Source organism: Sus scrofa, chromosome 11 (genome assembly GCF_000003025.6).
Source record: "Sus scrofa isolate TJ Tabasco breed Duroc chromosome 11, Sscrofa11.1, whole genome shotgun sequence".
Taxonomy (NCBI): Eukaryota; Metazoa; Chordata; class Mammalia; order Artiodactyla; family Suidae; genus Sus; species Sus scrofa.
The window spans coordinates 13,327,133-13,355,082 of NC_010453.5; the positions used below are offsets into that span (position 1 = coordinate 13,327,133).

Consider the following 27,950-nt stretch of genomic DNA (forward strand, 5'->3'; position numbering starts at 1 on the left):
AAAACTATAAGACACTGATGAAAGACATCACAGAGGACACAAATAGATGGAAAGATATACCATGCTCCTGGATTGGAAGAGTCAATCTTATCAAAATGACTAAACTACCTAAGGCAATCTACAGATTCAATGCAATCCCTATCAAATGACCAAGGACATTTTTCACAGAACTCAAACAAAATAATTTAAAGTTTGTTTGGAAGCACAAAAGACCCGGAATAGCCAAAGACATCCTGAAAAAGAAAAATGGAGCTGGAGGAATCAGGCTCCTGGACTTCAGACTATCCCACAAAACAATAGTCATCAAAACCGTATGGTACCGGCACAAAGACAGAAATACAGATCAGTGGAACAGAGTAGACAGTCCAGAATTCAACCCATGCACCTGTAGCCAACTCATCTATGCCAAAGGAGGCAAGAATACACAATGGAGAAAGGACAGCTTGTTCAATAAGCGGTGCTGGGAAAACTGGACAGCCTCATGGAAAAGAATGAAATTAGAACACTCCCTAACACCATACACAAAAATAAACTCCAAATGGATTAAAGACCTAGATATAAGATCAGATACCATAAAACTCTTAGAGGAAAACATAGGCCACACACTCTCTGACATAAACAACAGCAACGTCTTCTCAGATCCACCTCTTAGAGTAGCGACAATAAAAACAAAAATAAGCAAGTGGGACCTATTCAATCTGAAAAGTTTCTGCACAGCAAAGGAAACCCTAAACAAAACAAAAAGAGAACACACAGGATGGGAAAAAATCTTTGCAAGTGAAGCAGCAGACAAGGGATTAATCTCCCAACTTTATAAACACCTTCTGCAGCTCCATACCAAAAAAGCAAACAACCCCATCAAAAAATGGGCAGAAGATCTAAACAGACAGTTCTGCAAAGAAGACATATGGGTGGCCAAGAAGCACATGAAAAGATATTCAACATTACTCATTATTAGAGAAATGCAAATCAAAACCACTCTGAGGTACCACCTTACACCAGCCAGAATGGCCATCATCCAAAAGTCTACAATCATTAAGTGCTGGAGAGGGTGTGGAGAAGAAGGAACCCTAGGACACTGTTGGTGGGATTGTAAATTGGTGCAACCACTGTGGAAAACAGTATGGAGAAGCCTCAGAAAACTAAACATAGAACTACCATTTGACCCAGCAATGCCACTCCTGGGCATCTATCCAGAGAAAACCATGACTCGCAAAGACACATGTACTCTGATGTTCATTGCAACCCTCTTTTCAATAGCTAAGACATGGAAACAACCTCAATGTCCATGGACAGAGGAGTGGATCAAGAAGAGGTGGTACATATACACCATGGACTATTACTCAGCCATTAAAAGGAATGAGATAACAGCAGTTTTAGCAACATGGTTGGACCTAGAAATTATCACGCTGTGTGAAGTCAGTCAGACTTGAGACACCAACATCCAATGCTTTCACTGACATGTGGAATCTGCGAAAAGGACAGATTGAACTTGTTTGCAGAACAGATGCTGACTTACAGATATTGAAAAACTTATGGTCTCCGGATGAGACAGTTTTGGGGGTGATGGATGTGCGTATGGAATGGAAATCCTGTGAAACTGGATTGTGATGATCATTATACAACTACAGATGTGATATATTCATTTGAGTAATAATTAATTAATTTAAAAAAAAAAAGAAATGATGCCTTCGAGGATGGAAACCATGCAGTCTTACCTCCTCCCACCCCCAATTACTAACTCAGTTACTGGCATGTGGAACACGTACAGTAATTGATTATTAAACACAAATCACTACGTTTACTTTACAACCATATATTTTTAAGTTGAACGTATTTTTAAAGAGAGAAATCAAGCACTTGGAGTAAAATAATTTTACTTTTTCTAAGGTCAGTGCTTAAACATCTATAAATTATGATGATTGCAAGATAAGGCTTCATCACCACCTGACTTCCATTTCTAAGATCAGATATATGCCCAAATTCCAAGTCCATGGAGTGATGTTTTAGAGGGAGGGATATAACTGTCTTTCCTAACCACCTCTCTGCTACACTCTCTTGCCCGTCAATTTCTCTTCTGAATTAGAAGTGTTACTGAGAGGACAGGTCAATCAATGCCACTCTCAGTGAGAAAGCCCCAAGTGATGCTAATAACAATGCCTGGTGGGAGATGAAGTTCAAGTGAGAAGTATCCCCAGTAAGGGCATAACTAGCTGTCATAAATGAAGTTAAATAAACTTAAAAATCAACTAATTTTTAAATTAAATAGCTTAGGTTACTTGGTGATATAAAGGTATGTTAGAATACTTGCAAAGCAATTTCTCCCAGAAGATCTAAGTGACTAATGAGAGTTCCGATAGTAGTTCCCAGAACTCACTGTGAAAGCTTTGAAAATGGAGAAATTGAATGTGAAAGAAACAACTTATCCCAGATCATTGGTTGGGTTGGAACAAAGCCTTATATCCACGCCTCCTCTGTTGGGATGGCTTGAACTCTTGCTTTCCAATAGGAAAGAAATTTCCCCCGGGAAGTATGACCTTCCAGTGTAACAGGGGCATGGCTCTGAGCGGTCCTAATATTTTTTTTTTTTTTGTCTTTTGTCTTTTGTTGTTGTTGTTGTTGCTATTTCTTGGGCCGCTCCCGCGGCATATGGAGGTTCCCAGGCTAGGGGTCGAATCGGAGCTGTAGCCACCGGCCTACGCCATAACCACAGCAACGCAGGATCCGAGCCGCGTCTGCGACCTACACCACAGCTCACGGCAACGCCGGATCGTTAACCCACTGAGCGAGGCCAGGGATCGAACCCGCAACCTCATGGTTCCTAGTCGGATTCGTTAACCACTGCGCTGCGACGGGAACTCCGGTCCTAATATTTTTTTAAATACACAGCTTCTTAGCATTTCATACAACGGCGGCGGTGGGGGGGGGAACAAAATGGTGAGCAATTGAACGTATTTTGAAAGCACTGTGCTTGAATATGGCACAGCATTTTCAAGTTCTAATGTTATTCATTTAATGGAGAATTTTTATGAAGCAGTCTATTTTTGTGCCGGGGCCTATGTTAGGGACTAAGAATATGAAACAGACCCCTTCCCTTACAACTCAGAGAGAGAAACGGACAGTGAGTAAGTCATGCCACAAGTAACTTGAGGTTATATTTCTGAATCAAGCTAGAAATCAAGGGACCTTAGAGACTGTTAGCTCCCCAAGCCTTGACTCGTGGGTCTAGGAGAAGCCTGAGTATAATGTGTTTCCTAGTAAAATAACAGTGTCTGGAGTCCCATTTGTGGTTCAGTGATTAATGGACCTGACTAGGAACCATGAGGTTGCGGGATGGATCCCTGGCCTTGCTCAGTGGGTTAAGGATCTGGCGTTGCCATGAGCTGTGGTGTGGGTCGAAGACGAGCCTTGGATCCTGCACTGCTGTGGCTGTGGCCTAGGTTAGTGGCTACAGCTCCAATTAGACCCCTAGCCTGGGAACCTCCATGTGCCACAGGAGCAGCCCTAGAAAAGGCAAAAAGACAAATAAATAAATAAATAAATGTGTCCACCCTCTGTGGAGGAAATGGATTTGTGAAACCATAGTTAACCAGAGTTAACCAAGCAGTTCTTAGACACGGTAGCTGTGCAATAAATGTTCACCAAACGCAACCAGTAAGAACGAAATGCAAAAATGCAAAAATATCCAATAAGAAATGCAAACATATTCAAGCACACAATTAAAAAAAAAAAAAAAAAAACCCAGTAATACCAACATGCTGCATTCTTACCCCAATTGTTCCAAAGCTTTCCGGCTTTCTTCTCATCTTTTTCTTGCACAAGTGTGTCCATATCCATTTGATCAGGTACCAGAGAGACTTGGGGCTCGGAATGACATTGAAGGGAGTAGGCAAGGTACCGCCTTCTTCAAAATAACTCATCCAAAGCTTTGTTCGAGCAAATTTCCATTCTATGTCTGCATGATCCTGAACAGGAGAATGTGATAACTGCTGACAGGTTTCTTAATTAATAAGGTGAGATAAACCTCACTGTGACCCGACTTTGAGTGGCTTTTGGAACATTAATTAAATTGCTTATAAAAACGCCACTGACTCCTAGAGATAGCTAAACATTGCAGGCAATGATTTACCCTGGAAAGGAGTCACAGCTCTCCTGTCCCTCTTCATTCTGCCCTCTTCCAGGAAAACAGACACCTAAAATAATTCCATGTTAAAGAGACTGCAGTGATTAGTTATGACTTGAAGATGAATCTTCATTTCCTACACTGCAGGCTTCCATTAGCTCAGTTTCATTAGATTCTGGCCACAAATGGGGCTTTATGTCTTCACGAAGGCTTTGAAACCCTGCCTAGGTAGATGCTCCTCCTGGCGTACACTTTTGGTGTTTCCAGGAAAAATCTTGGTTGATATATCTCCATGTGAGTAAACCTCCTCCACCTTCAGGCAACACGTAAAAACTCAGAGAGAAGCTCCTCTAACAAATATACAATAGGGCCTCTGAGATGGCATTGAACTTTGCATAACCTTGGCCAAATGGTACCAGATAGGAGTATGGCTTATGGCTGCCCACAAACTTTGAGTGTTCCTCAAATTTTTTATTAATGATTCCACTTTATTGATCTCCTGGAAAAACTCAGAAACATTTGTGGCAATTTGATATGGGGCAGGCAGTTTTCTTTTAAATTAACCACAAATCTTATTTAAGCAGAAAATCTGGGAAGTAGGAGGTGGTAGAAACCAGGCATATATACATTTTAAGAATTCCAAATAGTCCATTTTAACCCATTAATATTATTTTAAAAAAGAACTCAGGTTTTTAGATAGGAGAAATTAGACTCTACTTTGTTCTGGTATCCCTAAACTGCTGTGTGCTGATGAACGCATGTGTTGTTTACATGTTTCTACTCTGAACAATGTGGCTTTTAGTCTAGATACTGGACAGATTGTGCTTTCATCAGGAGTCACAGTACCTAGAAAAGGCATTGTCTTGATTGTTGCTTAGCAAACGTGTGATTGGCTGGCTGGATCAGTGGATGGCACCAGAGAAGCTACAGCTTCCTCCCCTCTCCACCCCTGTCTTTCTTTCTGAACAAGTTACAGGTTCTGCATTAATGAGAGAGGTAGATATTGTTTGCTACGGTCATGGAGAGTGGGGCTGATCCAAATTGGCTTAAGGAAATAAAAAGGTAGTCACCCAAGGTGAAGTGATGTCCCATGAGGAGCTTCTGCTCCTCCTGGTTCTCAAGGAGTCACAAGTTAAGGATTATCCCGACCTCGTTATGTTCCCTTACTGCTGTCACAAAGCAGTCTCTTCCTTTGGTCAAGGTTTGAGATTCTGAAAAGATCTATAGCAACGTCTGTAGTGGTTAGTAAAACTGGAGGTGAAACATTGCAGGCTGGTGATGACTAAAATCCCGTCTGCTACCCATCTTCTAACTCTTAGTCATTATTTAAAACTTAGGTGTTTCCATCAATCTCAGCTGCCTCCTCCTCCCAGCTTATGTCCATGGTTCTCTATTCTGTACTTTTATCACATTCTGTAATTCCTTTTCACAATATTGAAATTGTTTATTTATTTATCGAATGGCCACACCCACAGCATATGGAAGCTTCCGGGCCAAGGATGGAATTTGAGGCACAGCTGTCATCCTTTAACCCACTGTGCAGGGCCAGGGATCAAACCCGTACCTTCACAGTGACCTGAGCTGCTGCATTCATATTCCTAACCCACTGAGGAACTCCTCAGTATTGAAATTTATTGAATTTGTTTGTCCCTACTACATTACTTTTTTTCTTGAAGGCAGAGACTGCATTATTCTGTGTATCCCTAAAATCGAGCATAAGTCTGGCATATACTAGGTGCACAGTAAATATCTGACCCGGGCAGTGTGTGTGGGCTTTAAACGTGGTCTGCAGGAACGCTTTTTCCTTTCAGTGATTACATTTTCGTCTTCTTTCATGCATTCATTACCCTAGAGCTCTGAGTTAGGAGTAGGAGGACAAAAAGAGCAAGACCTCAGGGTAAATTCTGCTCTAGTGGGACAGGTGCAACTCAAATACTTGGCACTTTTATGCTCCAAGGAGGCATCACCTGCAGGACGTTGGGGTGCACCCATCTCAGGTTCTCAGTGCCTACTCTCCTCTCAAGTAGCTTTAGAGTTTTGGGGCCAAACAAAAACAGAGACTTGAAGATCATTCTCATTTCTGTAAGAAGTCACCTAGAAAGCCACACAGAAGCAAAAAGAAAATACTATACTATTCCTGAATAATGCTCTCTTCTTGATGAAACTGATACCTCTAATGTTTTATAGGATGCCAATTGTGTACAGAGTTTCTCTGTATACAGCTTGATAATTAGAGGTTTTCTAATATTTTTGGAAGGGTGGTCTGGAAAATAGAATCTACATTTGGCAAGTGTATTGACTAAAGAACGTCTGAAGCAAATGTGTGTGTGTGTAAAATAAAAAGTTTTAGATTTGTGAGACACTTAAGTGAAGTTCCACAAACTTAAATATTCACCTGCAAATCCTAGGACCTAAGTCATTCAGTGGTAAAACTTTGTTTGGTCTTGGAATCAGTAAATGAAAATTATTTATCCTTATGTTTTATGCAGTTTTTCATCTGTGACAGGTGTCTTACTTCCATAAAGACAGTTTAATTAAAATTAGAAGTTCTGCTTCTCAAAATAACAATAAAAACACCCCAGAGGTTTGGCAGTAGATTCAAAGATCCAATATAATTGCAGTTATTTATGGAGTAAATGGGAAGACTGTAATTATTCTTACAAAATCCTATTTGTCTCAAGTATACATATGAATGACTTAAGAAATAGATTTCATTCCAGTCTGGATTTGTTCTGTCACTATTGCTAATGGCTGTACACATATATCATGAGAATGCAAGTTCAAGGGGATAAAAGGCTTTGCCTTTCTTGTTCATAGCTGTATTTCTAGCTCCTAGAGCAGGACTTGACAACAAAGCAAGCAGTTAATATGAATTTATTGAATGAATGAGTAAATAAGCTAAGTGGTTTGGATTCTAGAATTTCAAGCAAACACATATGGTACTGTATATTTGGTTACAGAATTCAGGGTTACTCCTCTCTGGCTTTTTTCTGGGCTTTAAGAAACTGAAAATCCAAAAGTTTTTCCCTCAGACTAACTCTCTGAGCCAGCTTTTGTATCCTGCCGAACTGGTACAAGTTTGCTCATATCAAAATGGTAGATTATATGGTCAGAGACAATGTAAAACCCAGAGGGCACTTCCTAGAGATGAGCTGCCTGTTCGTAATTCATATCTCACCTAATGCCTGCCATAGCCAATGAGTGCCTGGCAGGATAGATTTAGTATATTTTATAATCATCTGTAATATGAAAAAATGAAAGTAGTATGTAGCCAAATATGGGAATATCACTTAGAAACATCAAATTAACCATTTATTTTATAATTTGGATTGGCCTTTTCAACAGCAATTGCAAATTGTATTTCCTATGATAGTAGGATGGGGTCTAGCTAAGAAGGGCACATTCCAGGGGGAGTTATTCTACTTACAGCAATAAGTTGGTAAGAATTATTCATCATAGCTATTAACATGTTGAGTAGGACAACCAGAGAGATGACATTGTATGTCCCAAACATGGTGGCACCAACAAACTCAGTGAATTCATGCTGTGCCTTGACATTGGTCACATATAAGTTGATGAGCCCAAATATTGACCAAAACAGGGACTGGAGTGTCTCAAATAACCTGGAATAAAGATAAAATGATACTAATAGTTAGAGTGATAGACCCATTATACAATAAGCTATGATGATACAACATGACTACTATTAGGTTCTGTTTGATTAATTTAGAAATAAACTTAAAAAGAGTTAAGAAAATTGATTTCTTCATACTAGCACAAATGGTGTTTTAATATTCCCAAGAGCTTTGAAAACTATTTAATTTCTTGGGGCAAGGAAGACAAACTGCAAAAAAAAGTCAAAAGAAGAGTAATATTTCCTGATATGTGAAAATTATATAAATTCACATTGTAGAGCCCACGAATAAATTTTTATTGAAATATAGCCAGAGCAGTTCATTTGTGCATGGTCTACAATTTCTTCTGTGTTACGACGGCAGAGATGAGTAGTTGCGACAGAGAACATATGGCCCACGAAGCTGCACCTGCGGCATGTGGAAGTTCCCGAGCCAGGGGTCGAGCCACAGCCATTGTAGAAGCAGTGCCGAGTAGTTATGTTGTGAGCCACGTGGGAAGTCCTGAAAATATTTACTACCTGTCCTTTTCATAACAAGTTTTGCAAACCCCTGTTCTACGGCACCGAGTCATAGTTAACAAGTGATAGATCCTCAGGCTTAGGCTTGAAAAATGTAAACTCTTTTACCTGATTTGCTTGTAGTTGTAAAAGGTTTAAAAATAATGCTACCATCATGGATTTCTACATTCACAATTAAAATTGAACAGAGTGAAGCCTGTAAGAGGGCAAAATGTCTCAGAATGCTCAGATAATAAAATTTGCTATTTTTCATATTTTAGGGAACATTTTCTTCATTCTTTAACTTACTCCCCAAATGGAATAAGATGAAGAGTGTCTGAACCCAAATGAAGAACTGTCTATTTCAGTAGGGCCATTTTTAATACCTTAATGTGATAAAAAGACAACAGAACTCTTCTATTCTTTGAGAAATAGTTAAAATAAGACTGTAGTTAAATTATATGATGAAAACAAAAGCAAAAATATCTTATACTTGGCATGATGACTAAGGAGGTGGGATTTCAGTGGTCCAGTGCCCCAAGGAGGGTAAATTCACATGAGGCCAGTGGATAACGGTGTGGCCTGATGTGAAAAAATGAGCTTAAACTATCAGATTTTCTATGAACATTTATCTTTGAAATATTAAGAGAATGAGGTAGCTGTTAAAAGAGGCTGACATAACAGGAGATATGATGTAAAATTAGGATCACTGGAATTATAAGAAGCCAAAGATTTGAGACAGCACAAATTAGGAAACAGAGAATTGAGGATGAATAAGCCAGGTAATAAGAAAACACTGAAGGGGGTACACGTAGAGTAGCTGTCATGTTAATACTGGTTCTCAGAGTAAAAAATCCCACAGTCTAATTCTTTGTCAGTGCCTGCTCTTCTTGAAGCCAGGGCTTGCTCTTGGCTCTGCCATTGCTAAGATCAACTCTTGCTCAAAGAATCAAAAGGCTGCAATCCAGTGCAGGATTCTTATACCAAACACCTGTTACTTGAAGCAATCAGATTGTTCAAGTTGAAGGAATTCAATGATGAATTTCTGATCTGTATAACCAGGAGAATCTAAATAATTTTTCTCAAATTTATTGGTTTTTAAAAAATATTCATTTATCTATTTATTAGTTACTGGCTGCACCCACAGCATGTGGAAATTCCTCAGTGAGGGATTGAACCCGTGCCACAGCAGTGACGATGCTGGATCCTTAAGCCCCTGAGCCATGAGCAAATTCCTTACTTTTTTTTTTTTTAATTTAAAATTTTTCCATTAAAGCTTGTTTACAGTGTTCTGTCAGTTTTCTACTATACAGCAAGGTGACCCAGCCACACTAATTTTTTTTTTTAGTAAACAATTTCATATTTTTAATTATATAACCAATTTTAATTACAGGAAATGTAATGGTTTCTTTATTGACTTATTTTGCTAGGGCTGTTCAGCTCTCAATGGGGCAAATTATCATAAAGGTTCTAACGTGATCAACCTCAGTCAGACCTTGATGCCCCAGCAGGGGTGTACCTACATTGAGAAGAGTCGAACATACAATCTTAAAGGACAACCAGATGTCAGAGTCTGAAAATATCAGGGCAAGTTTTGTATAATTCATTGGCCTCAGACAAAGACCACTAGAAGTTATTCTTTGAAAACTTTCTCAGAAAAATAAATAAATAAATAAATTTGACCCAAGGTCATATGTTCTTTGTTTTCAGTTACTTTAGGGACAATTTCTAAGATTAATGATAGAATCATTTGATTCAATTTGAAAATGATGTTTTTCTTCCTTTCTAAATAGCGTATATTCTCACTGTGAATATCCAAATATAATTTCATTGGTTTTCCCCTGGCATCAATGGTAGTTCAGAGAAAGAGAAGTTACATAAGTGATATAATAAATTATATAAAATGTTGCCACATAAATCCCATAGCAGTTACTTTTCTAAATGTTCAAATAAATGATGTAGAAAAAGTGGATTATTATGGTTGAATGATACTGATTTGCCTCTGTCTAAATAAGAACTATTAATCATTAGGGAATATTAGCAAACTCTTTGTCAAAACATTATTTACATACGTAATTAAAATTTGAAAATGAAAACATTCCAAGCAAGATGACATTATGATTAAGTCTGAATTTCATTCTAATTTTTCTTTCTTTTCATTTATTTTTTTAGTCAGATGATTCAGAAATAAGATTTGCAGAACAGTCCTACTTCACAGAAACACATTTACTTTTAGATGAATCACGACGGTGGTCTCAAGATTGGCATTGGTATTGGTGTTTCTTAGTTAATTATTCTTTTATTACATGGATTAAAAAATCAGTCCAAGTTAATATTTCAAAGCCATTACTTCTAAAAATGTTTTCGTAATTAGTGAATTTCAAATCTGTTGATAGTGACATTGCCCATAGACTGAAGAGCCATTAACTAAAGCACTTTTCAGATGGGCTTCATGTGACAACTACATTATTTTCCTAATTATTTGGAAAGATAAGGACAGAGAGTTTTCCAGGATAGTGTCACAATTCATTAAATGACATTTAGCATGAAATCTTGGTTAAAGACTAAAACCTGGCAATTTCTATAGCATTGCCATTCTAGAAATAATATTTTGTCTCCTGTTCCTTGAAGATATTTCCCAATTGCTACTTTTATAAATGAACTGTTCCCCTGTTAAATACTTTCACCTAGAGAAAGAGAATAGGTAAAAAGGGAATGTATTCCACAGCTGAGGTGTCCTTCTATCCTTTGAGATGAAACCAATGAGGACACATAAGTTAATACAAGACATCTGACTGTATGTTCTCATCTTATAAGAAATGAAATAATATTAAAACAAAGTATGGTTCCAAAAAACCATAAAAGGCTTTTTCCCCCTTTTCACGGCTGTACCTGTGACATATGGAAGTTCCCAGTCTAGGGGTCAAATTGGAGTTGCAGCTGCTGGCCTACACCACAGCCACAGCAACTCAGGATCTGAGCCATATCTGCATCTTACACCCCTGCAGCTAGAAGCAACACGGGATCCTTAACACAATGAGTAAGGCCAGGGGCCAAACCTGCATCCTCATGGATACTATGTTGGGTTCTTAACCTGCTGAGCCACAGTGGGAACTCCAGAAAAGGCTTTCTTAATGAGAAAATGTCTGTCCCAAAGTCCATGCCCCTCTATTCATAAGAGAATCCCTTACCCAGAGACTATTAGTTTAAAATTGTATGCAAAATAATTTCAGTGGCTAAACATTTGGTTTCTTTTAGTATCATGTGGTTCTTCCCATGGCAAAGAAAAAACAACCTGACAGTGTTACAGGAGCAGAAAGAAGTATTCACTTACTAGTGGGAAAATGGACAGAGATTCAGAGGACATAGCTCAGTCTGTTCCCGCTGGGAGCCCACAATCAGAAAGCTATCAGGAAGGCATCCTGAAAAGTTACACCTGAGACAGGTTTAGGAACACAGACTAAAATTTTTCCAAGAGAGAGAGCAGAACAAGGGCATTCTGGGATGAGAGAAGAATATGATATATTTAGGGACTGACAGCCCATTAGAAAATGTTGACGAATAAAGTGTTTTTGGGGAATGGAGAAAGATGAGCCTAAAAAGGAAGCAAGGGGCGATCACTGAAGAATCTGATATGTCAAGCTAAGAAATTTGACTACATCCAATCAGGAATGAGAAGCCATTTAGGTGCTTTAAATAGAGGAGTGTCGTGATTTTGCTTCAGAAAGATTTTGTAGACGACAGGATGGAAAACGTATCAAGGAAGGCAGGGACCAGGTGCGGGGAACTTGGATTTAGGCGTGAGTAATGAGCAAGGGAAGATGGCCCTGAGAGAGTAATGAGCAGGAGTAGACGTTTATTGACACTGCATGTGAAGGGGTTGGGGAAAAGGAAGGGTCTCGTGGAAAACACAAGTGTTTGATTGAAGTATCGGGATGGGTTGTGGTAGCACTGACTAAGAAAGGGAGTTGAGGAGGAAGAAAGAGTTGTGAGAGAGACTGATGAGTTTTCTTTGATTGACTTTAAGTGCTTAGGAGATCTGCATGGAGAGGCATCCAAAAGACAGTTGGACTTCCAGATCTTGGGGAGAGGGATGGGTGCCAGTGATAGAAATTGAATATAGGCGTCGTCCCTTAGACATACATGGCCAAAGCCATTCGATGAGCTTCCACAGAGATACTGTAACAGGGTCAGAGGACAGTTACTAAGGCAGATCACTATTTAAAAGTACTCATTGAAATATAATGATCAGAGAGCAATGAGAAAGATTAGAAAAGTAAGAGATAAAGTATAAAAACACAGTACCACTGAAAGTAAAGGAGGATGAGAGTTTCAAAATGAGAGTGTTAAACAGGGTCAAAGAATGCAGAGGCACTGAGTGGGATATAAAGAGAGAAATGTCCACTGATAGTGGTGATAGGGAGCCTCTTGATATCGTCTAAAGTAGTTTTAGTGGAATGATAGAAGCAGCAGCAAATTGCACTTGGATGAAGAATGAATAAGAAGCAAGAAAACAAGCTATCTTGTTTAGGCTTCTTGTGGAGGTTGCTTGGATGAAAAGAAGGAGAGAGATAGGACTCTTAGGGTAAACAGAGTTCAGAATTTCAGCACACATTTTCTCCCTGAGTGGAAGGAGCATTAGAGAGGGACCATGGGAGATACAGATGAGGAAATACTCTACTACTGCTAATCAAAAAAAGTGGAGCAGATAACATGTTTAATCACATTATATGGCAGGCGCTGTATTAGGCACTTTACATGATTTATTATTTTTTAATCCTCAGATGAAGATCTCTGAGGTAGTGGATAATCAAAAGGAAAGGTTGAAATTTGTGGAAGTTACAGAGTCATTAAAAGAAGATATAATAATAACCTCAAGTAACAAGTAATACTAGCAGTTACTCTTGGTGAGGAAAGAAAAATAATTTCTTGCTTGCAGATTTACATTCCATTATCTGGAAAATTTCAAGTAGAACACCTGATTTATTTGCATTGAATGATGTGGACCTATAATATTTGGGCAATATGTAGTTATCTGTTGCTTTTCATGGTAATGGAGAAAACCATTGGTAAGGACACACTAAAATAATACATAATCCAAGCAATTCTTTTGGTTTTAGAATACTATTTCTTTATTAAATATTTTAGAATACTATTTGGTATTCTACTCTTTTGGTTTTAGAATACTATTTATTAAATATTTTGCATCAGACTTCTCTAGCCACATTCTTCCTAGACAGATATTAAAATTAGCTCACAATATATAATCACTTACTGCAAAGCCAAGAGGACAAAGGGGTTCTTGGGAATTTCAAGGATCTTAAGTTAGAATGGGGTTAGATAGAACCTTGTTAACTGCAGACAAATCAGATATCTGAGCAGGGGTTGGGTTTTGGAACCAGAGTTGTTCCCTGAATTAAAGAAGACCTGAGGAGGGAACTCAATTCTAGGTGTCACAAGGGAATAAGGAAAGACACGCTCTGATATCAAAACTGAGACACAATCCAAGGCCATTAGTCAGGATGTTGCTGCAAGAGATTTCACCGAATCCCTCCTGAACTGGATGGGAAAAGAGCGTGAGGAAGACGACATGGCTGAGTAGGCTGGTTGGGCTGGAGAAATGCTGAAGCCCAGGAGAATGAAGAGACTGGAATAAGTGATGAAATGACAAGCCGTAGCAGGGATAACTTTTTGTTTTGTTTATGATTCACTGTTTGTATCAAATCGATTTCTGAATGATTTGAGACAGCTAAATCTGCGATTACAACTTCTGTGCAAGTAATCAGATGTTATGAATTAATATGGTGTTTTCCATACCGGCATGAAAGATATAGTGGATATAGAATTGAGCCAACAAGATTATTTTAACCAAAAGTGATCCAGTTTATGGGAGGTTATTGATTTCCTTCCACCTGAGAAATTACTGTACTCTCTTCGATTACAGAAAATTCTAGAATGGCTGATGAATAGCCATCTGACTTTCAAAGTCATCTACAAAATGACCGTATGTTCACAGGTGGTCACTGTGGAGAGAAAACATCACCTAACTCCCTAATTCATCTGCCAATTCACTCTGTATCACAAGTGATCTGTTTACCACAGTGAGAGGGAAATGGATGCAGACATAGGGAGGTGTTTTCTGTCAGGACTGTGTGAACAGGAAACGCCATGGTCATGAAACTGTGCTGTCAGAAAGCCTGATTGTGCAAAGTACCAGGGCTTGACCCCGGTCTAGGTGTGAGGCTCTTCAGGTGGAAAGGCACAGAGGCTTCGATGCACATCCTAATCCTGGCTTAGCCTGAGGAATCTATTTTGGGGTATTTCTATGTGCTTAGGTTTTTGTGTAGGGATCCCAAGAATGAAAGAGACATGTGAAGACACTTTCACATCTGGAAAACACCTGAGCCAAGATGGAAAAGCATTTGGATTTTCTTCCGCAATTGGTTTTACATATATTCTATCTCTTAATGTGCTTGAAAGCTATCAATAGGCATAAGTTTCCTTTTTCTTCCACATTTTAAAACAGTATCTAGAGCTGTCTTTTACATGAAGTCATTTAAAAGAAAAGACCATTTTCCTAAAACTTAAAATAAATGTACTGGATATTTCTGTTTTCTGCACTAAGCACAATTTTTCTTTGCAACCCCTTGTCACGGTTCACATTCAAAATGTAAGACACTCTAAATTCTGCACAACGTTCCCAACAGAAATGTCTGTGTGACTTACGTTGAAAATGCATTATTCTGCTTTTCACATCGTATGCCTTTGCAGCTTAACCCTTTTGTTTCTTCATAATAGAAGTACAGCTGATTTAGGCCATTTGCAAATGCTAGCAGCACGAGGCAGTAGATGAATAGAAACTTGAGAATGTCCAGGAGCATCCTTCCCAGAGATATCTGCAGAGGCCCCAGGTGAGAATTGGCCGTGAACAGTGAGATCAGGCGCAGGGAACTGAATATGTTTGCGATAGCAAATAAAGCTTCGGCCACCAGCGTGGGATGCCACATGTCCCAGGATTCTCGTGGGTTAAGAGCACTGTACTGGAGAGAAAAGAGAGACACAAGGGAAAATTCAATATAAAACAAACGTACATATCAATATGCCACGTTCAGGCCAAGCTGGTTTTTCAGGTCCAGCTCGTCCTCCTGGACGGTGGTAGCAACACTATCTACACAAAAATAAGCAATTATGAAAGCAACTTATAATTTATGAGCTTTAATCAAAGTGATCTCCCTGGTCTGTCCTTGTTATTTATAGTATTTTATAATCTGTGAATCATATCTGTCCTTGATCTTTCCAGTGGAACTCAAAAAAAAAAAAAAAAAAAGGAAAATGTTTCATAGGAGAAAAAAAAAATAGCCTGATTTTATATTGGAAAAATAGCGCTATCATAATAACAAAAAAGTTACATTAAAAAGGAAAACTGCTACATTTTGAATAAAATCGATGGCTTGTTTCACCATATTTGACACACTTGCCTATTTTAGTGGAACCACGTAGGATCCAAATACACATAAATGAGTAGAAACAGTGGTCTGTTGCCTTGGCTATGGTAACAATTGGTGTAGGCATAACCATTAGAGTTTTGTGTTGTTATATCTGAAACGTACATACAGCCTCACTTGGAAATCTTCCTGGAAATCAATGAACTGCTGATTTTTAATATTCAATGTGTAGAAAGTGTGATGTTTGTCGGAATATTACCTAATTGGGTAAAATACACAGTTTGAGGGAAATATTTGCTACATTAAACTTTGGCCAGCAATTACTTTTAAAGCATGATTTAATTAAAATGACAGCTTTGAATTATCTTGATACTGGGCTATATAAAAAGCACAATGAAATTTACCCCTTGTCCCGAGGTAAATTTGTATCCTTAGTAAATTAAATCCTGACCAAAAAATAGAAGGTCAAGTGTTACATTTTGAACATCTATTATTAAACCTGTATAAGAACCGAACAATAAGCTAAATTCTCTTCCTCGTGTATATCACTGAAAATCTGTCTAGAAAATTGCATCATTTTTCCTAAGGATCATGTAGGGGAAAAATTTACTTCTATATGAGTCCCATGAGAATATTTCCATCCTTTTTTATTGCATTTTATACCAAAGACCTTTATAAATGTTAATTAATTCTCTTGAAACTAATGGATAGTATTTTTTTTTTTTAAATCTCCCTGGGGAGAAAATACATCATAAGCTTCGGATTCTTGTTCAGCACTCAGACTCCTGCTTGAGTGACAATTTAAAACAATCAAGTTTGAACTAGAAGGAAATTATTTTCTATTTTTAAATCCTGATAACTGTTCTTGAGCATTCCTACACATGGCTTCAGTATAAAATAGCTACAGATTGAAGATACTTCCCTTTCTCCTCTGTCCCCTGAATATTATGCCACCTTTTTCTTCAAAGACCAACATAACATTCACCTTCCTTTGCTCACTTCTCTTGAAAGACACATGTATTTTAATAGAGACTACCTCCCCTTCTGTTGAAGGCTTATTCAATATTTCTCTATTTCTCTTTCTTCTCCTTTCTCCCTCCCTCTCTCTCTTCTAATATGGCTTAGAACCATATCTCAAAATGTACAAAATACTACAGAGTAAACATTCTTAAGGATGTAATCACTTTCTTGGAATCTCTCACATTTAACACAATACCCTGCCTGGAACAGGTGCTCAAGAGGCATTTTCTCTCACCAAGTATTCACGCATAGTCCAGTGAGGATGACGGGGGCAACTAATTCCAACAAAAATGCTCTCAGAGGTTACCACAAACATGCTCTAAGCACAAACTGCTATGGGAACAGAGAAGAGAAAGTGGTAAATTCTATTTGGGGCTGATGGGACCAGCAGTGGACAGAGATCACACGCTGGTCGAGCTCTAAGGGTCCTTTGATGTTACTGAATGCAGCGGGGATGCTATTCCGTGATGTAGGTTTCACAGCCAGTGTGAGGCAGCTGGATGTAGAATCCAGCCTCATGTGGTCACAGACTCCAGCCCTACTATTGACTTGACAGTACTTTAGAACCTTTCTCAGGGAATTCTCTCATCTGGGACTTGCAAAATCATTAAAAGGAAGGTTTTCCATTTTACAAACCAGAGATGCTAGTTTCTGCCTCCGCGTGGTCACCCAAGACTGTCAGGGCCCAGCATTTCTGGTAATTGTCACGAAACAGTCCTCTGTGAATATGTTCGTATTTATGTAGGGTCACGGCTTCCTGAGAAAAATATTGCTGCTGTTTGGGTTAAAGGATGGTTGAATGGCAAATAAGCCTTGGAAATGAAAGAATAGAGACCTCCTGAGAGCTTTAGAAACATCTTCCCTGGAACCATCTGCTTGGAGTCTAAGGATAATAATCCTAAGGAACCTTTGCCTCCCCAGAGAGAATCTGTTTACTTTCAAGAGGTAAGGTCTTTCTCTTTCCTTCTCTAGGGGGAAGACGAGCAGCTGGCATAGCTGTCCTAGATAAGCTCTGCGATTCATAATTGCCCAGTTCCTCTCCTGTGGTCCAAACTCGTCTCTGTGAAAGGTACCTCTGGCTGTCATCTGTCCCGCTGTGGGGGCTTGGACCACAGGGAACCAAGGCTGGGACTGTTGTGTAAATAATTTGTCTGTTCTCTGACCCAGAAACCTTATTTCTTCTCAGGAATAAATCAAAATGTAAACATTTAGGTGTCATCTCTTGATTTCATTCTTTTTACGTTTTCTTCTGTCATCCACATCTAGGTACATTTAATTTAGGTTTTTCAATATAGGCATTCTTTTACAAAGCTGTTTAAAAAATTCTTCCGAACCGTTCTGTTCTGTGAATCTGTAGAGAAAAACTGTAATTCTTCATTCTTAAATGTATTTTCCACACCTATTATTAGGAATTAAAAGATTAACTTGAATTTTAAGGTTTTCTTTGGCTCTGTTTTCTAAAAGTTACTCATAAAGTCGACACTCCTGTTTCATCTTTGCATGTTCGCCTCCAGCTGTGCTGGTGACTCTTGTCAGCATCCTTTGCATCCTCTTCCTCACTTTCCCTTTAACTGTTAAGTTCGCTTCTCAAACAACTTCTCATTTTATCTACTCTCCCTTCATGTTCCCTATGATTTCAGCTCCCCTGGAAGGCCGGTTACAGAAGGGCTTCCCTGGGCTGACAGGCCTTTGGTCTGGATTCATGGCGTGGCCGAAAAGACTGAGGGTTAGGTTTTTGCTATCATTTATGCTCCTGCAGACAGGAGGCAGAGCCTGGGATATTCCAGCAGAGATCCCACTTGTAATTCTTGGTCATCTTGCCTGCATCATGAGAAGTGGATTCTTTACTGGGGAGCAGCATCAAGATGATTCCATCTTCCTCATACTTCACAATAACAAATCACCCATCCTACCTCTTCTTTATTTATTTATTTTTGCTTCTTTAGGGCTGCACCTGCTGCATATGGAAGTTCCCAGGTCAGGGGTTGAATCAGAGCTGCAGCTGCTGGCCTACACCACAGCCACAGCAACACAGGATCCAAGCTGCATCTGCAACCTCCACCACAGCTCTTGGCAACACTGGATCCTTGACCCACTGAGTGAGGCCAGGGATCGAACCTGCATCGTTATGGATCTTAGGCTCATAACCAGCTGAACAATGGGAACTTCCTCTTACCACCTAATTAAAAAAAATAACTTTCTCTTAGCTTCTCCTATGTCTGCTGCTCTACTTCAGACATTCATCATCTTTTGACTCATTCTCTGTTTAAACCTCATTAATGGTTCCTCTTTGTTTATAGAGTCCAAATTCTATAGCACAATTTAGAAAATCCTTCCCATCCTCTCCCTGCCCCCATTTCCTGAATCATCCGTCTGAAATACTGACTCCTTTATACCCTCAGACTTTTTCACATTATGTCTTTTTTTCCCTGGAACACTCATGCACATAGATGAACATGATAGATGCCCACTCATTCTAAATAATTAATTGCAGGACACTCAACAAAATTTAGTTCCTTCCTTGATGCCACCAATGCCTATATTGTCGACCTTATCACATGGGAAGCTCTCTATGTGTATTTCTTTTTCCTTCCTGTGAACTGCCCACAGGCAGGGGCTATATCTCAGGCATCTCTGCATTCTCAACAAAGAGATGGGAAGCTGTTTCTTTGTGTGACCTCATAAATTCTTTTTTTTTCATAAATTCTTATTACTTGATTCACATCATGACTGTTTGCCTTATTTATAGTAATCTATTTTTGTACATGAATAAAGCACCTTCTCCTGAAATAGGAAGTTAAGTTTTGTTTTTTGTTTTGTTTTGTTTTTCTTTTTTGGCCATGCCAGCTGCATGTGGAAGTTCCCAGGCCAGGGATCAAACTATTGCCACAGCAGCAACCCAAGCCACCCCAGTGACAATACTGGATCCTTAACCCGCTGCACCACAAAGGAATTCCAGGAAGTTGTAAGTTATTAAAAATTAGCATGAAAAATTCAATGGTGGAACAAAAGAAGTCAGCAAATCAGCAACTTCACAGACTCCCAAAGCAAATGCTCCTCGGACTGTTACCATCATTTAAGGGATAAGAGGCTCACATAAAAAAACTTGCCCCAAAGTAGACAGGTTGCACGTGGTAAAAGCCAGTGTGGATCCAGAGCTCAGACTCTTTTTCGACTAAAATAAAGCAAATGAAAAAGCACACACACAAAAAAAGACATAAAAGGCAAATCCAGAGGACGCGTAGCACAAAGCAGGAGGAAACAGGAGTGGAAGAGAAAGGAGAAAAGCTCATGCGTGCTTACTCTGTCACGGGGACTTTAAATATGTCACTTCATTTACTTTTTATACTAAGAGCACAAGGCAGAAATTGGTACTCTCCTTATTCTGTGTGAGGCACTCAGAGGTGAAGAAACAGATCCAAGTTCACGTGACGGGTAAGTGACGGGAGGAAACTGAGCCCAGGAAATCCAAGTCTAAAGTGCATGCCGTTCAACTCTACCCATTCAACTCAAGTTTTGGTCACCAGCCTAATCATTCAGGAGGAGTACCTCATAACTTAAATTTACAATCCCAGCTGAACTCCTGTGGCCAAAGCACATAAACAAACTATGTGTTTCTGTTATTTACATCATCATATTCTGAGGTAATTTCTGCATATTTTTCCATTTCCCTTTCCCCCACCTTTCCTTTCTTCTTCATTGCTTGAGGTAGGTGAGTTGAATTTTTTTTTTTTTCTTTTTAGAGCTGCACCTGCAGCATATGGAAGTTCCTGGGCTAGGGGTGAAAAGGAGCTGCAGTTGCAGGCCTATGCCACAACCACAGCAATGCCAGATCCTTAACCCACAGAGCGAGGCTGGGGATCGAACCTGTATCCCCCAAGAGACAATGTCAGATTCTTAATCTGCTGACCCACACTGGGAACTCCTGAATTTTTAACATAACTTTTCCCTTGGTATAGTACAAGGAACAATGCTTATATTTTAATATTAAGATAGATGTTGCACATGAAGAACTTCCAACATTTTAAGAAAATTCAAATCCAGTATCTAAACCCATTGATGCAAAAAATACATAAATATCCATTAATTTATGTAACTGTACCCAGTTTTTAAATCAGAGTACTTGTATATAAAATTATATGTGTACTATAAGTAACACTTTATAAATGAAATTTATGAAGATATTGTTTCTTAGTATAAATATTGTATGACAGGTTCCTTTTGGAATCAGCCCCATACTTCTTTGAGTAGCTGAATAGAATTTTACAGCCTTGGGCTATTCAAAGTGTCTTCCTGAGACCAGTGACATCAATATCACCCGATGAATTTGCAAGAAATGCAAATCTGGGTCCCCTCCCTAATACTACTGATTTCTGTGACTGGAGAAAAGGAATCTGTATTTTAGCAAGCTCTCCGGGTGATTCTTAGCTTCTAATAGTTTGAGAACTGTTATAGTCATACAAAGCAGAATTTTATAACTGCCTGGGGCTACAAAAACCAGATACATAACTTTTTAGCAGGGAAATGTCCAAAACGACCTTATAGATATACATAACAATCGTTACAGAGGAAAGAAGAATTGGAAAGATATGCACTTCAAAAAAAAGAGACTGTCCATCTTCTACACAGATTGCAAAACCTCCTTGCTCCTCACTCACTCCTCAACACAGTACCTCCCATCATCTTACTAAGGTCCAAAGGCCATTCACCTTAAGGCAGGTGGGAAAAATTATCAAATTGTGTTTCTATTCTTAACACACAGCTTGTTTTCCATGAAACTGGTAAAAATTGATTCTTTTTTTTAATGTTTTGATGAGTGCTAGAAACATTTTAATTAAGCAACTTGGGAAACAACTGGGCAATTTAAACCCTGTTAAAGCTGTACATTATAGGAGCAGGCTCGGGCCATTTAAAGAACAAGACTAAATGAACAAGGTTCGCTTACATGTTAGCATTTTCTAGTTCAGATCATTAGACTGCATGAATTATTCATGGAAAGTCCAATTAAACACACTTTAGGTTTTACTAATTCGCTAATCATTCTGACACAAAGTTTTTAAAAAGGAAGATAAAAGAGGGACAAAGAAAGGCAGGAAGGAGGAGACGATAATACTTTGGTTTGAAAAACACCCCCTAAAGTACAAAATAATCCCAGTTGTCATTGCAGAACAAAAATGTTTTATGTAAATTATGTGGTTTGAGATAAGACTGATGTTGTACCAGATGCGGGGGAGTAATGGGTGTGTGAGATTTCAGGCAATGTCATGTTGAATGGGATGAGGAGAAATTATATTCTGCTCTAATTATATCCAACTATGTTAGTTTAAACTGAAATAATAATTTCACTGCTTTGAGAGAGTAATATTTTGATCTGTCTATGTAATTTTATCGGTTAGTTATAACTGATAAAAATAGATTTTGGTTGTCGAAATTTGAACAGTGAGGTAGAATTTCATTAGAAATGGAAAGGAGTAGAAACTAGAGCTGCTATGGTGAATCATTTTGAGCCATCATTCAATTTAGATGCAGGAAAATTGTGTGACAGCTTCTAAATGTTTATCAAAATTGGTTTTAGGACTATAAACTGGGTATTATCTATGCATTTTATTCCTATCAATAAAATCATGAGATGATGAATTTCACATACAGATAACACTGTAGGTAACATGATTAATAAAAGTAATAGCAATGGGCAGTATATCAATACTTTTCAGAGCTTACGCTTTACCAATAATATAAACAATAGTTACCTTTACAAATGCAACGATTTTCAAGGAGATTGTTGCTAAATATAAGGAGTTCATCACAAAATCCATTAGATTCCACCAATCATGGATGTAATCTTGAAGTCCACCATCCCACATTTGTTTAATTTCTCCCCATATAAAACCTGCAATTATAGAAAGATTCAAATAAGTGTGATTTTTCAATTAAATCACTAAACAGAGATATACAACTAGGAATTACAGAAACTTGGAGCTGCAAGAGACTGTATAGTTACACTAAATACAACATATATTTTTAGAGGTGGTAAAAAATGAGTCCCAGTCAGAGTTTGAAACTTTCAGGACACAGCTAATTTGTAGAGAATTCTCTTGGAGCAGTTTCACTTTATCTACTTGATAAATTCATAAGAATGTAAAATTTTGAATCAAACTGGAATTCCTCTTACCTATATATTTTTCTCATGGAAAATATAAAAGTATCATACCTATATATTTTCCATGGAAAATATCTCATGGAAACATTTATTTGTAAACAGGTACTTGAAGACATTTTTCCTCACAAGTCAAAATGAGTCAAAGATTCATGAAAAAACAGTGTATCTAGTGACCATTACTGGCTTAAAAACATTAGGCAGGGTACTTCATTGTGTTTCTGTAAGAAATTAGTACCTTCAGAGAGAGGATTTCAGTTTTGGACAGAAGATGGTTGTAACATACTTCAATTAAATACCCTATATCTAGCAATAGCTTTAAAGCTCCATCCAAAGAAAATAAAAATCCCTTTCCTTTATTATGGTCATGTCTTTAATGGGAAATATATATTTTTTTAATTTTGGAAAGTACTTATAAAATATCACTGTCTATCATTATTCTATTTCCATAATCTCATTAAAATTTTATAAATCTATTTTTAGAGCCTGATTGTGAGACATAAAGATATTTTAATCTAGAATCTGGACATACTAAAAGGATAAATATGATTTTAAAAACACATTAAAGCAAGCATACTGCAAGAATCTTTTAAGATGATGATAGTCTAAAACATCAAACGTGCATAGTGCAGAGTTTCACATCAGTTCTACACTGTGTACAAGAAAAAACTATAAAGCCGTGGAATCTATGGAAAAAACTATAGAGCTATGGAATCCTAACTTTCCATGAGTCTGTCAGAGAGATGAGACACCAAGGAGGAGCCTGTATGTTGAAGAGAAGCAGGTTCCTGCAAAGAGAGCCACATGTGACCCTTAGCTGCCTTGTGGCAGAGTGCAGGGTCTGAGACACTGGCATCACCCAGGAAAGAAAGATGATTTCAGAAAACCTCCTTGGGGTTTCCGTTGTGGCGCAGTGGTTAACGAATCCGACTAGGAACCATGAGGTTGTGGGTTCGATCCCTGGCCTTGCTCAGTGGGTTAAGGATCTGGCATTGCCATGAGTTGTGGTGTAGGTTGCCACCTCGGCTCGGATCCCACGTTGCTCTGGCTCTGGTGTAGGCTGGTGGCTACAGCTCCGATTGGACCCCTAGCCTGGGAACCTCCATATGCCACAGGAAGGGGCCCTAGAAAAGGCAAAAAGACAATATAAAAAAAGAAAAAGAAAACCTCCTTAAACAAACGTCTAAAGGCTGAGTGTGAGCCCATGTGAGAGGAGAACCCTCAGGGGTGCAGACACCGGGGGCGGGGGCAGGGGGTTGTCCACTCACTTGCAAGCTCTTTGCCACAGATCCCGCCACTACTCAAGAGATGGTTCTGGGAGGAAGGCACAAAGCCCCACCCAGGCTCCTCTCCCCTAAGAGCAAAACATGTTAGCTTTATGGGAGTAGCAAAAACCAAACCCGGGCCTAGATTTTAAACCAGTATCTTTAGACATTTCCTACTGCAGTTGGAAGGCCAGGACATTCTTCCCTCACATGACCTGAAGTTTTACTGCCATGAGAAGGAAGGTTTGGATCATCGAGAAGCTCCATCTGTGATGCCCAGGCATGGGTTCATCTAAGTCTGACCCTAGACTGGGAACAAGAGACAATCTTCCTGCCCCATATCACCAGCCTGACAAATGCCCAGGAAGTAGCAGAAGCTGACAACCCCTAGAGGAGTAGCAAACACGTGGACAATGACCCCCCTCTGAGGCACAGGTACACAGGGAAGCCAAAAGATGTGCGTGGAGCAGGAATTCTGAGAATAACCCTCTTTCCCACTTGTCTTAGTCTGTTCAGGCTGCTATAACAAAGCATCATAGATAGACTATTTTATAAAAAGAAATTGACTTGTAGTCCTGGAGGCTACAACTGTAAGATCAGGGTGGGAGGGTCAGGCTCTGGTGAGAGCCCTCTTTCATGTTGCAGACTGCCAACCTTTCTTTGTATCCTCACTTGGCAGGAAGAGGGTGAGCTAGCCCTCTGGTCTTTTCTTGTACGGGCACTAATCCCATTCCTGGGGGCTCCATCTTTAGGACCCAGTTGCCTCCCACAATCTCCACCTCCCAAACCATCATATTGTGGGTTAGGATTTCAGTGGGTGAGTTTAGGGGCAACAAAGGCTTGCAATCCCTAACACCACTCTAAGCAGAAGTGTATGAGGCTGCAGCTGACTGCAGCAACCATGAAACTCAAACCCAGCTCAGCTCATGATTATATTGCCTCAGATTTCTGCACTAATGTTCTAGCAGAAGAGGCATGTCCATTTTCAAGCATAAATGCTATACACTTACTGCTCACAAAATACACACACACACGCACACCATGATACATTAAAACTGTCCAAAAAAAAATACTAAAAATATCAGGGGTAGGAGGTGGGATGGAAATAAAAGACACATTGCATACAAAGGAAGAAATATAAGACATAAGCAAACTGTCTGAAACCATGCAAGATAGAGTGGCATCAGTCAACTGCCAAAAGGGGAAAACAAAGTCAATCTAGAATTCTATACAGAGCACAAATACCTCTAATAAATAAAGATGAACAAAAAACTTTTTTGTGACAAGCAAAAATTCATACACTGATCTCTGCTATAGGAAATGCTAAAGGGATATTTTTTAGGCAGAACATATATGATATGAAACAAATTTAGGTGTATAAAAAGAAATGAAGATCTCTATTTGGAAATAGTTAAAATGAAAATAAATGTAAATTTTTTTCATATTGCTCTAACAGATAATTGACTGCCTAAAGCAAAAATAGTAGCACTGCACTGTGGTTTATAACATAGATAACATATTTAAAAGTAAAATGTATGACATTAGCACAGAAGATGAGAGAGGATTTAGAAATCCACTATCATAAGGTTTTTAAACTACATGTAAAGCAAAATAATATTATTTGAAGTTAGACTGTGATAAATTAAATTTTATATTATAAATCCTATGGCATTCTCCCAAAATATTTTTATGTATAAATAAAGAGCCAGAAATGTAAGTAAACATGGAGTTATAAAACATTTTTCAAAGATCAGGTAGAAATAAAAGGGGAAAATACAACAGATGGGGCAAGTAGCAAAAATGGTGGGGTAGATTTAAAATCTGCTTCAATAATTATATTGAGGAGTTCCTGTAATGGCTCAGTGGTTAATGAACCCAGCTAGTATCCATGAGGACACAGGTTCGATTCCTGGCCCCGCTCAGTGGGCTAAGGATCCGGCACTGCCGTGAGGTTGGTATAAGTCACAGATGCAGCTCAGATCTGGTGCTGCTGTGGCTATTATGTAGGCCAGCAGCAACAGCTCTGATTAGACCCCTAGCTTGGGAACCTCCATATGCTGTGGGTGTGGCCCTAAAAAGGCAAAAAAAAAAAAATAATAATAATATTTATATTGAGTGAAAGGTATGGTCTAAACACACTAATTAAAAGACAGAGATGGCCACATGGGATAAAATGCAAAACACGACTATGTTACAATCCATCAATATGTTAAAAGTACATGAATAATAATGATAGCATGAAATACTAATTAAAAGCTCAGATGGTTCTATCAATACAGGACTGAATATATTGCAGAAGGTATGTACAGGGATACAACACAAGGATAAAAAGTTAATGAGAAGATAGAACAGTCCTAATATGAACACAGCTTACAAAATAACCTGATAATGCAAGATGCCACAGTATTGAAATATAAGTAGAGAGGTACAATTATAGTTAGTGACTTTACTATTACTCTCTGTAAGGGAAAGAACCAGTAGGCAGAAGTTTAGTAAGAATAGAGAAGTTCTGAACGACACTATCAACAATCTGACAACAGTAGAATAGACATTTTTTTCAAGCGCACATGAAACACTCACCAAGATAGACTCTATTGCGGTCTATACACCAAACTTCAACATATTTATACATGTTGAAATTACACAAAATGTGTTCTATGACAACATAGTAAGCAACAAATCAATAATAAAATGTATCTCAAAAATGCCCAAATAGTTTGCAATTAAATAATATGCTTCTAATAACTCTTGGTCAAAGGCGGGGGGGGGGGATTACAGAATAATTAGAAAATATTTTCAGGATTTCCTGTCATGGCTCAGAGGAAGCGAATTCGACTAGGAATCATAAGGTTGCAGGTTTAATCCCTGGCCTCACTCGGTGGGTTAAGGATCTGGCGTTGCCATGAGGTGTGGTGTAGGTCACAGATGCAGCTCATATCTGGCGTTGCTATGGCTGTGGTGTAGGCCGGCAGCTATAGCTCTGATTAGACCCCTAGTCTGGGAACCTCCGAATCTCCATATGCCACAGGTGTGGCCCTAAAAAGCAAAACACAACAAAGAAAAATTGAAATTAATAAAAATGAAGACACAACTAGAAATTCTGTGATGCAGTTAATGCAATACTTAGAGTAGAATATATAGGTCTAAATGCTTTATTGAATGTTGTACACCTATAAATGCATTAAAATTCATTAAGTAATAAAAAAAGAAAAGAAAACAATAGGGGTCTCAAATCAGTGATCTCAGCTTCAACTATGACACTATGAAAAGAGCAAATTAAACCCAAAGCAAGCAGAAGAAAGAAAGTTAAACAGAGCAGAAATCCATAAATTTTAAGACATAAAACTTGAGAAAATCAATGAAAACAGTATCTAATTCTTTGAAATGATCAATAAAATTGATAAAACTCTAGCTAGAATGGCCAAGAAAAAACTAGAAGAAGATGTAAATGATCGATACCAGAAATGGAAGTAGGGACATGAAGAGAGATCTGACGGACACCATCAGGATAACACGTGAATAAAATGAACCACTTAATATCCAGAAATCTCACATCTTAAATGAATTGAACATTTTCCCTGAAAGACATGACCTTCCCCATCCACATAAGAGGGCATCGAGTAACCTGAATTGTCCTATATTCATTAAAGAAAATGAGTTCATTGCAAAAAACCTTCCAACAAAGGAAAAAGCAGGTTCAGTTCCTTCATGGTGATTCTGCCAAACCTCTGAGGAATAAATAATGCCAGTGTTATCAAACACTTACAAAATTACAGGAAAAAGAGATGTTTAACAAGCATCTATTATT

At 38.6% G+C, this 27,950-nt stretch overlaps 1 protein-coding gene and 1 long non-coding RNA gene across 5 annotated transcripts in view; one reads left to right on the forward strand and one right to left on the reverse strand.

Annotated features, from left to right (window-relative positions):
• Positions 1–27,950, reverse strand: part of TRPC4 (transient receptor potential cation channel subfamily C member 4) — a 218,714-nt gene that overhangs the window by 26,845 nt on the left and 163,919 nt on the right. For all 4 annotated transcript variants that reach the window (XM_021065112.1, XM_021065111.1, XM_021065110.1 and 1 more), the window contains 4 exon segments: positions 22,471–22,610; positions 14,982–15,295; positions 7,551–7,746; positions 3,771–3,965 (listed from right to left, as the gene is read on the reverse strand). In XM_021065112.1, coding sequence (XP_020920771.1) covers positions 3,771–3,965; positions 7,551–7,746; positions 14,982–15,295; positions 22,471–22,610 — 845 coding nt within the window.
• LOC110255747 lies at positions 9,522–17,927 on the forward strand. Its single transcript, XR_002336500.1, has 2 exons — positions 9,522–15,166; positions 17,693–17,927. It is a non-coding gene; the product is annotated as an uncharacterized LOC110255747 (long non-coding RNA).